This window comes from Myotis davidii, unplaced genomic scaffold (assembly GCF_000327345.1).
Source record: "Myotis davidii unplaced genomic scaffold, ASM32734v1 scaffold223, whole genome shotgun sequence".
Lineage (NCBI taxonomy): Eukaryota > Metazoa > Chordata > Mammalia > Chiroptera > Vespertilionidae > Myotis > Myotis davidii.
In genome coordinates, this window is record NW_006294609.1 from 3,779,015 (window position 1) to 3,790,405 (window position 11,391).

General features: G+C 44.2%; 1 protein-coding gene across 1 annotated transcript in view; it reads left to right on the forward strand.

Annotated features, from left to right (window-relative positions):
* The window catches only part of TCTN1 (tectonic family member 1), a 26,356-nt gene that overhangs the window by 9,124 nt on the left and 5,841 nt on the right, over nt 1–11,391 (forward strand). Inside the window, exons 5-11 of the mRNA XM_015567270.1 lie at nt 1,338–1,425; nt 3,071–3,180; nt 4,627–4,647; nt 8,544–8,681; nt 9,763–9,888; nt 10,278–10,363; nt 10,902–11,042. Coding sequence (XP_015422756.1) covers nt 1,338–1,425; nt 3,071–3,180; nt 4,627–4,647; nt 8,544–8,681; nt 9,763–9,888; nt 10,278–10,363; nt 10,902–11,042 — 710 coding nt within the window. The remainder of the gene's footprint in view (nt 1–1,337; nt 1,426–3,070; nt 3,181–4,626; nt 4,648–8,543; nt 8,682–9,762; nt 9,889–10,277; nt 10,364–10,901; nt 11,043–11,391) is intronic.

An 11,391-nucleotide genomic window follows, 5' to 3' on the forward strand; every position in this document is an offset into this window, starting at 1 on the left:
GCCGAGACCGGTTTGGCTCAGTGGATAGAGCGTCGGCCTGCGGACTGAGGGGTCCCGGGTTCGATTCCGGTCAAGGGCATGTACCTGGGTTGCAGGCACATCCCCGGTGGGGGATGTGCAAGAGGCAGCTGATCGATGTTTCTCTCTCATCGATGTTTCTAACTCTCTCTACCTCTCTCTCTTCCTCTCTGTGAAAAATCAATAAAATACATTTTTTAAAAAAATAAATGTTTGTACCTATAAATCAAAGATCATGAAAATTAAAATTGAGTAGTTGAATTCTAACATAGGAATTATTTTTTATTTTATTTATTTATTTTTTAATCCTCAACCGAGGACATGTCCATTGATTTGAGAGAGAGACAGAGACAGAGAGAGACAGAGACAGAGACAGAGAAACATCAGGTGAGAGAGAAACATCTTTCAGTTGCACTGGGGATCGGACCTGTAACCTAGGCACGTGCCCTGACTAGGAATCGAACCCAAGACCTTTTGGTACACGGGGTGACACTCTAATCAACTGAGCCACACCAGCCGGGGCTCTAACATAGGGTTTAAAGTCATTTATTCTGTGGTAAGCTTGCATTTATCTCTGCAGAATTTGTTCTTTTCCACCTCAAGAAATGTAGCAAAGTGCTGGAGGCATGCTGCTGGAACAGAGGGGATTGGTGGGATGCCTAATCTTCTTAAAGTTGTATTTAGCGGTATAGACTTGGGGATGATGTGTGCTATTTTATATCTGTTCCTTAGTAAACCTTTCAATGTGATTTAAATAAGTATTGCTATCCTATATAATAAAAGGCTAATATGCAAATTGACCAAATGGCGGAACAACGGGTTGCTATGACATGCACTGATGCTCAATGCAGGAACTGCCCCCTGGTGGTCAGTGCGCTACCACAGGGGGAGCACCACTTAGCCAGAAGCCGGGCTCATGGCTGGCAAGTGCAGCGGTGGTGGTGGTGGAACCCCCCCACCCCCAGTGCACAAATTTCGTGGACCTGGCCTCTAGTTGAAAAATAATTATCTCTCTCACCCCTGTCCCTGGCCACCATGTTCTTGTCTGTAGAGGCAGACACCTATGTCAGCTTCTTATATACCCTTCCAGAAGAATTCCTTAATAAAAAGGCAATATATAGTAACATGGATTCAAAGAAACATGCACCCTTAAAAGAAATGGATGGGGCAGCTACATGTAAGCTCCATTCAGGCAAGGACCATATCTGTTTTTTGCTCATCCCTGTGTTCCTAATGTCTGAAATGCTGCTTGGCACATAGTAGGTGTCCAATAAATGTTGAATGAATGACTTCATAACTGTTGGTGGTTCTCTTTGCAGTATGGGGTTCTTCTGCAGACTTCAGATTCATTTTTGAGATTTCCTTCCCCCCTTACGTCATCTCTGTGCACTGATAATAACCCTGCAGGTAAGAGCGTTTTCTTTGTCCTTAAAACAAACTTAGCTTCTTTTAAATTTATAGTAATCATAATTAAACAGGCTTCATGACTAGAAGCAGAGTCTTAGAGTTGAAAGAAGCCTCAAAGATTATGTTGTTTGGTGCCAGAATCTTTCCTGCCACATGCATTCACTGCTTGAATACTTGTAGGATGGGGATTCCCAACTGAACCAGCCCACTGAGTTGTTTAACACCTCCATCTGTGGGAAAGTTCTCTCTTCACCAGAGCTAAAGTTTGTCGGTAGCTGATGTTCATTAAGCACTCACTGTGTTCAGTGCCTCTGAGGTAGAGTTATTGTCATTAGATGGGGAACCTGAGAAACATTCATTTTCTTGCTCAGGCTCACCTAGGTGGAGCAGGGGCGGGCAGGGATGCAACCCACACAACTGCTTCCCGTGGGCCCTGCTGCTCCTTTTAGGAGCTTCCCAGAACTGTGGAGCAATCCTCTGGGCAGTGGGAGGCAGGAAGCTTGGCTTTCCCGTCCTTATGCCAGCCTCACTAGGAAGAAGCCAGCCAACAATGGGTGATAGCTTGTGGCTTATTAAAACATCATTTTATTTTATTTTATTTTTTTAAATATATTTTTTTATTAATTTCAGAGAGGAAGGGAGAGGGAGAGAGAGAGAGAGAAACATCAATGATGAGAGAGAATCATTGATCAGCTGCCTCCTGCACACCCCTTACTGGGGATGGAGCCGCAACTCAGGCATGTGCCCTTGACCGGAATCGAACCCAGGACCTTTGAATCCATAGGCCGACGCTCTATCCACTGAGCCAAACCAGCTAGGGCTGAAACATCATTTGATACGCGAAGGAAAATGTATTCTGTTGACCAGCGTGAATTAAAACCGAACTGAGAGCATTTCCATCTAATGGACTTGCAAAGCTTAAGAATGTAGGGCTTGTGGGGAAGTAGGCACTCATCTACAGAGCTGGTGGGACTATTTATTGGTACAGCCTCTGTGAAGAGCAGTTTAGCAGTATGTATTGAAGTTGCAAATGAATATGCCCTTTGACCCTGCTGTTCTTCTAGGAGTTGGTCCTACAGAAACTCTGGCTCACATGCAAAATAATAGATTGTAGCATTGTTTGTGACAGAAAGCTTGAGACAACTTAAGCATCCATCATGGGGAACTGGCTGAATAAATGATGGCATATCTATAGTAGGATACTAATTATTCCTAAAAGAAAAAGGGAGGAGGATGAGACAGGCTGAACTCCAAGATTGTTCAGTGAAAAAAACAAAGGGCAGGATATATATATTGTGCATTTGTTTCTAAAAGGGGAAATAGTAAAAATATATTTACTTTTAAACATTTTTATTTGCATAGAATATTTTCAGAAAGATACACAAGAAACTTCATGCTGTCTCTTGGGGCTGGGTAACCAGGGCCCTAAGGGCGACCTCTCAGTACCTTTTTGTGATCTTCAATTTGGAATCATGTGAATGTGTTGCCTTTATGAAAAATAAATCTTAAGCCCCATTTTAAACATATCACATATCTGTATCAATGTATTTTGTAATTTTACTTCTATTACAATTTTATAGCTACCATTGGACAGTTGAAATTTTCTTTTTTAATTTTTTTCCCTTGGGAACGTTATGATTTCCAGCATTTCTGATGAATCAAGCTGTTAAGTGCACCAGAAGTATAAACTTGGAACAGTGCGAAGAAATGGAAGCTCTGAGCATGGCTCATTACAGCAGCCCTAACATTTTGAGGGTAAGAATTATTTTGAAGTGAAGCTGATTCGTTAGGTTTATTTTCTGTTCTTGGTACCCTTTTAAAATATGACAAATATAGAATAATTTAAGTACATGATTGACACTCAAATTTTAAAATGTCTCCAGTTCTTTGGTATACTGATACTGAACATACTGGGGGAAAATCACTTAAAATAATTTCTATTTTTATCTAGCTAGCTCATATTTTGCTTTTATTCATTTTTTCTTTTTTCTTTCACTCATTTTGATGGTAACCAATAATGTCTGTCTCCTGAATTAAAAAAATAATTAATAACCAAAAACTTTTCCAATGATAAAAGCGTCTTCATGTCTGTGACAGAAATAATCATATTAGCACCAAGTAGAGATCTCTCTGAGAAACGGACCAGAAAAGGATAGAAAATCCACTTTCTGGCTGGCAGATGAAATAAGCAACCAGGGAAGGGCAGGAAATAGGATTGCTGGGAGAGGGCAAGAGGCCGCAGTGGTGAAGGGGCCCCTTCCTCCTGGTCGCAGGGACCCGAGCCTGACCTGAATAAATGAGAGACGCTACTGGCCCATTTGGTGGATGACGTGGAGGGCTGCAGGGGAGAAAATGTTTTTAATGTTTAAAAAACGGGATTATTGTGAAATCCTGGATCTCCTGATTTTCTTTTTTGGGAGGTAGTGGAAGAGTGGTCCATGGCATCAGTATCCACCTGGGCTTCAGTTTTCAGAGTCAAGTTTAACCTTTTTTCTCCCCTCCCTTCTCATGTCAGCCATCTAGGCCTGTGAATTCTTCCAGCGAGTTGGCCTTCTCAGTTTTCTGGAAGTATTCCCTCTGGCACACAGGCACAGGTCTCTTTCAGCACAGGCCTCCCCAAAATGGTCTGCTCATTTCCCTCCCCGAAGCTCCAGTGGCCTAAGAGGGTGGGTGTCCTGTGATTATAGAGGGGAGGCTGAGGCCTTCAGGAAGAGTGCTCTGGCTGTGTAGAGGAGGCAGGGGTGTGGCCTTGAGGGGGCTTGGGCTAGAGGCAGGAAGACCACTGAGGAGGCTGTGAAGGACGCTGACCTTCAGCGAGCACAGTGCAGTGAGAGTGACTGGCAGGTGGGAGCCATGTCTTCCTCATGGGGCGGTGTCACTGGTGACCGCATGGAAAATACCGAGTGATGACCCTGAAGCAGAGAGGCTTCCTAGGACTGGCTCTGTTGGGTTGGTCTATTAAGCTTCCATTTTGGAGGAGGTGAATATCAAAGGAAAACGTAAGGTTACCTCTTTGATTATGACATAGGTACTAAAAGATATAGCTGGCAGGTCTTGATTAAGGATATTCTGTTTTCCTCTTTGTGAAGTCTTAAATAAGATGAATATGCCCTTTGACCCCCAGTCTGAAAAAAAAAAAGCAATAAAAATGATTTTTGTTGTTGTTGTATTTAACAAAATTTGTTGTTTCTTTCTGTCTAGGTACCTAATTCAAAAACAAAGGTAAGAGTATTTCTTAATGGAAAGTTCATTATACACTGTCTTATTTCTGAGCCTTTGGAAATGATTATACTTATGATTAGAAAAGTACCTTACTGCCGTGGCCGGTTTGGCTCAGTGGATAGAGCATCGGCCTGTGGACTTAAGGGCCCCAGGTTCGATTCCGGTCAGGGGCATGTGCCTTGGTTGTGGGCACATCCCCAGTACGGGGTGTGCAGGAGGCAGCTGATCAATGTTTCTCTCTCACTGATGTTTCTAACTCTATCCCTCTCCCTTCCTCTCTGTAAAAATATCAATAAAATATTTATATATAAAAAAAAAGAAAAGTACCTTACTGCCAAGAACAAAAACACATCTCAAAAAGCAAGCAGAGCCCTAGCCAGTTTGGCTCAGTGGATAGAGCGTTGACCTGTGGACCGAAGGGTCCCGGGTCCAATTCCAGTCAAGGGCATGTACCTTGGTTGCAGGCTCCTCCACAGCCTGGCCCCTGGTCGGGATGTGTGCAGGAGGCAACCAATCAATGTGTTTCTCTCTGTCTTTCCCTCTCTCGTCTACTCTCTCTAAAAATCAGTGGAAAAATATCCTCAGGTGAGGGTTAACAAAAATAAAAAGCAAGCAGAAATGAAATAGGGAAACTTCATGGATGACCCTTTGGTAGTCATATGTTGGTGTGATCGGCCTCTGTGCTCTCTGGCCTCCCTTGATACCTTCTTGGTCTCTTGTCAGGAGAGCGGGCTAGCCCCCAGGATGCTGTCTGTCCAGTGAGGAGAGGAGGATAGAGACATTTTCCCCAGTGAGAGGTGAGCATCCCAGTGTAGCTTCACATTTAGTTGTGGGCAGGTTCTGTTCCAAGCCTATCCCCCCACAGCCCAGGGGCCCTGTCAGGCTATGGTGAGGAGGCCAGTGTCTCTGTAGGTATGTCAGGAGGAGGAGCGTGGCTCTACCTCTTATTCTTGGGCCTGTGAATGCAGGCGATGGCCTTGCCATAGTATCCCAAAGCCTGTGGGGTTAGCCAGCCTTACTCAGAAGTCAGCTCTGCCGTGACTTTCTCATATAACATGCTCCTCACACCCCCAGTTGTCAAGCGGGCGATAAGCCTCAGTGCGCATGAGCTGCTTTCTTTGTGCAGCGTCTGTCACTCAGGGCGCACTTGGGACAACGATCCTACTCCCACTGATGTCATTAAGGCTCTGGACACAAATGTGTTTGAGGTCGACATTTGAAAGGAAGTAGTCATGTGATTTGAACTTCACATGACTGTGTGTGGGCCTGGATTTCCTCTTCTGTGAAGGGAATTTTCAAACTTGTTTTAGTTACAGAGCTTCTTCAAATGAAATCTCAGACAGAACGCTGCCTAGTGTGCAAGATGGATTGAATCCAAAGCGCCTGGTTGGAATAAGGGTGGTGTCAGAAGCTCTCCGCCTGCCCGGCCTCTCCATCTCTCTGCTGGTTTGGCCCCTCTGAGGAACCTCTACAGCTCCCAGGAACCCAGTTTGAAAGTCACTGGACTAGCTCTCAAATACCTCTAAGTCACTAAAAAGTGCTTTGAACCTACCATTCAAAGCTTGAACTGTCTGTGGGGCAGTGGCCGTCTGTGATATGTCCTTAGTACTAGGGCGGTGCCTAGTATGTGTTGGATTATATGTTACGTGAATGAATGACTAGGGGATTGGCTCAATCAAGTAGGGAAGATCCTTTATGAGGAATAATGGGATGTTACTGAAAGGCACGAAGTGTGCGCCAAGCAGTGTTCCAAGTGCTACACGTGTCTGAAGTCCTTTGGTCATCTCCGCAATCCTAGGAAGTGGGTCCTGTTATTGTGCCCCTCTGTCACGTGATTCACAGAGGAATTACTTGCCCAAGGCTATGCAGCAGGGAAGGGGCAGAGCCGGGACAGGCTGTCTGGCCATAGAGACCATGACACTGGACTAGCTCTTCTGTGTACCAGACCTTGAGTTAGAGGCTTCACGCACATTCTCTCTGCATCCTGTGGCCACACAGGAAGTGGAAGGCTGGGACTTCCAACTCAGATTTGTGTGGTGTTAGAGTTTGTGCTCTGAAAGACAAGCATATCAACTAATATCAGAGGTTTCTTCATTTAAAATTTTTACTTATTGATTTGAGAGAGAGATTAATTTGTTGTTCCACTTAGTTATGCATTCATTGGTTGATTCTTGTATGTGCCCTCACCAGGGATTGAACTCACAACCTTAGCATATCCAGATGATGCTCTAACCAACAGCTACCCAGCCAGGGCCTAAGGTTTTTTCCCAAAAGTGACTTCCCAGGTCTGTTAGAGAATCAGGAATATAAAAATTGGATCCAGTCTCCCCATTGAGTGAAGCCTCTGATGACAGCCTGGAATCATTGTCGATATCTGTTGAACCATCAGTGAAAGGTTAAGTTATGGCTTCATAGTTTTATTAAGTACTAGAGGCCGATGCATGAGATTTGCACAAGAGTAAGCCTTCCTCAGCTGATCGATGTTTCTCTCTCATCGATGACCCAGGACCTGGGCTTCCCTCGCAGCCTGGCGTCATCTGGAAGATTGTCCGGTCTAATTAGCATATTATGCTTTTATTATTATAGATGCTTTGGTTCTTTAGTTTGGGATGGGAGATGATTGAGTGGGACATGCAGGAGACCAGAACAGCCCTGCCATTGTCATTCTTGTGGCTGTTCCCGTGGATGCTGGTAGATGAGTCTGTTCTTCCCATTGGTTTTTCCAAAGCTTGTTTAAACTGGACTGTTTGGCCCTAGCTGATTTGGTTCAGTGGATAGAGTGTCAGCCTCTGGACTGAAGGGTCCCAGGTTCAATTCTGGTCAAAGGCATGTGCTCGGTTGCAGGCTCGATCCCCAGTAGGGGGCATGCAAGAGGCAGCCAATCAATGATTCTCTCTCATTATTGATGTTTCTATCTCTCCCTCTCCCTTCCTCTCTGAAATCAATAAAAATATATTAAAAAAATAAAACCTAGACGTTTGGTTTCTGCCAGCCACACCCACATACTACAGGGTGTGCCTGGGACTGTTGGAGAATGTGCGTGTGTGTGTACAGAGTGAGGGCATTTATCCACGGGAGCTGAGTTTTGGAGGTGATAAAATACACATGCATTAGATGGTGTGATGAGAGTTTTCTGTGGTTGTGTTTGAGACATAATTCACCTCCATAAAACTCACCATTTAAAAGTGTACAAGTTAGTGGTTTGGGGTATATGCACAAGGTAGTGCAGCCATCACCATTATCACCAGGACATTCTTACTGCTCCGAGAATAAACCCTGTGCTTATTAGCAGCCACTCTTCATTCTTCCCCAACCCCCTCTCTCTGCCCAGCAACCACTAATATATTTTCTGTTTCTGTGGATTTGCCTATTCTGGACATTTCACGTAGAAGGAATCACACAGAATGTGACCTTTTGTGCCTGGCTCCTATTGTTTAGCACCATGTGCTTAAGGTTCATGTATGTTGTAGCAGGTGTCAGTTCTGTATTCCTTTTCATAGATGAATACTATTCTTTTGTATGAATATACCACATTGTATTTATCCAGTCATCCGTTGATATACCTGTGGGTTGTTTTCAGTTTGTGGCTATTATAAATGCTGCTGTGAACATTTGTACACACGTGTGAGTATGTGAGCATATGTTTTCAGAGGTAACCACAAGTAAAGTTTTGGCTATATCCTTAAGTATTTTCTCTGTGAACGTGTATATGTACTTACATATAAATATCCACATTTTTGCAAATGTGGAATTACACAGCATGCCTGTTGTTCTATAGCACGCTTTTCCCTACTTGGCAGTGTATCAGTGGAGGTTCGTTTCAAGTGTTTTGTTATTTTAACCCGTTCATGTCTGTTGTAGTGTCTTCGGTAAGCCAGGACTTCTTTGTTTTGCAGGTCCCTATCACTGTCCAGTCCATCGTCATTCAATCTCTAAATAAAACGCTCACTCGGCTGGCAGACACACACGTATTGGAGCCGGTTCTTGTCGAAGAGGCTGGGGCTGTTAAAGTCTGCACCAAGGTCGTTCTAGAGGTAGGGGCCCAGTGGCTTTGGAAGCTCCATCAGTTTGTGGCAGACTCAAACTGCATGGTCCCGAGGGGTTCAACTGGATGTCCTTCCAAAGGGGCTCTGGCCCACACTGTGGTATTGCTTTTCTTGATGTGGCCTCCTGCTTGCCTTTCTGCTGTCCCCTTAGAGCAGTGGTTGGCAAACTGCGGCTCACGAGCCACATGCAGCTCACAAGCCACATGCGGCTCTTCGGCCCCTTGCGTGTGGCTCTTCCTAAGCCTTAGGAGCACCCTAATTAAGTTAATAACAATGCTCTATCTCTCTCCCTTCCTCTCTGTAAAAAATCAATAAAATATATGTTGTATACAGCCGAAACCTGTTTGGCTCAGTGGATAGAGCGTCGGCCTGCGGACTGAAAGGTCCCAGGTTCGATTCCGGTCAAGGGCATGTACCTGGGTTGCGGGCACATCCCCGGTGGGGGATGTGCAGAAGGCGGCTGATCGATGTCTCTCTCTCATCGATGTTTCTGACTCTCTATCTCTCTCCCTTCCTCTCTGTAAAAAATCAATAAAATATATTTAAAAAAAAACACAAAAAAAACAATGTACCTACCTATATAGTTTAAGTTTAAAAAATTTGGCTCTCAAAAGAAATGTCAATCGTTATACTGTTGATATTTGGCTCTGTTGACTAATGAGTTTGCTGACCACTGCCTTAGAGGATACCTCTTTGTCTCTGAAGTAATCACGTGTGCTTTTTCTCCATAAACCCAGTGACTTACAGGATACATAAAAGTTTGTTGTTGTTGCCACTCTTTTGTTTTAATGTTTCCACTGCAGACAGAGACTGATTATATTCTGCCCAGGCCAGCTGATGTGGAACTTACTAATCGGGTACCGGGTACGGAGAAGCTCAAATGACCCTGTTTGTTAGCAGGGGTGATGCCGAAATAACACCTCCCCTACCTGATTGGACAGGAGAAAAAAGCTTCAAGTGGAGAAATGGGAAAGCATTAGCCTCCTCTCTATAGTTTATTTGAGTTATTAATACAGCTACAGAAATGTCATGGGAACAGGTGTATTTGGAGTGTCGTTTTTGTTTTTAGGTAAAGTACAGTCTCACATACACAGAAGCAGGTGAAGTAACAAAAGCCGATCTCTCTCTCCTCCTGGGAACAGTGAGCGACGCAGAGCTTCCACTCCAGCAAAAGTTTGAAATTTATTTTATTCAGGTAAGATTGATCAATTTTGTACAAGTAGCTCATTGCCAAGTGAAAAGAAACCCTAACTTGTCAGTGAAAAACATAATCTCAGTTTACAACTATTGCCACACCTAACCCCTTGCACTGAACGAAGGCTTGCACATAGCATTGGGTTTGTAAGGCAGGAGGCCGAGGCCTGCATCCTTTCCCCCGGGGACTGAGTCCTTGCATGCCAGCTTGCCCTTTACAGCATGATGTACTCCTACACTCAGCAGACACATTTATAGTTCGGAGTAGGGGAGAAATTATTTTATTGGTCGGTAATTCCAGATTTTATTCTGAAAAGCATTTCATTCCCCCCCTGCCACTTCCTTGTTAAAGTGAGAATTACGTGGGGGCTTTTCTGCATTGTCTTTCAGCAAAATACAAAGCCAGTTCCTCTCAGTGGAAACCCGGGTTATGTTGCGGGCCTCCCGCTGGCTGCTGGATTTCAGCCTCACAAAGGATATCCTTTTGGTTCCGTGGAGAAGGTTGATTTCCCTGTCCACATGCGGGAGCCATGCTTCCCTTTATCGCTGAGGGGCCTGTGGGCTGGAGGGGCTGGTCTCGGCCACAGGCTTCCCTGGTGGTTCCGGAGGGGCTGGTCTGGCCACACAGCACGTGGGGCTCCTTGGAGACTGGAGGTTAGAGGTGGAACAGCACGACCCAGGACAATGTCAATGTTTATAATGAAAGTCTTAACCCCGAAAAGCTGACAGAGATGTAGATGTATTTAATTTCACAGAGATTCAAACAAATTTAGTGATTTTGAAAACTTCGAATTAATTTTGAAGGGTCAGTTTCTGGAGATTTTTTTCTTCTGAGGATCCAGTCAAGGAAAATAGTTATAACTGCTTTCACCATCTCCTGGGAAATAGCTGTCATATCCCCAGAGGCCGGAGAAGAGATATTTGGGTCTCCCTCATGTCTCGGTCACACGTGTGCCACTGCCTGAGAACCAGATGCTGTCGTACTGGGCGGTTACCCCTTAACTCTCCATGAAAGTCTGGGATTATTCAGACCATGAATAGATATGGACAACTTACTATTCTTCGTAGCACAGCTGAGCAAGACTGCCTGGCAGTAGAGGGGATTCGGACCCCAGTATTATTTGGTTACAATATGCAATCTGGCTGTAAACTAAGGTAAGGGAGTGACTTGTTTGTGTTGGAACTTGCATGTGTTGATCAGAAAATAAAACATCCCGCTCCCCCCGACCCCTTTTCAATCAGACATTTCCCTCAGCTGATGGGAGTGCCTGTGAAAGCTACAATGTACCTTATGATTATTAATAGGTAATCGCAATAGTGACAATACATTATAATATAATTTTTTATTTTAAATCTTAGAACCATAAGCCATGTGTCATGGTTCAAAGGAAAACTATTACAACCATTTTTTTAAAAAAATATATTTTATTGATTTTTTACAGAGAGGAAGGGAGAGAGATAGAGAGTCAGAAACATCGATGAGAGAGAAACATCGATCAGCCGC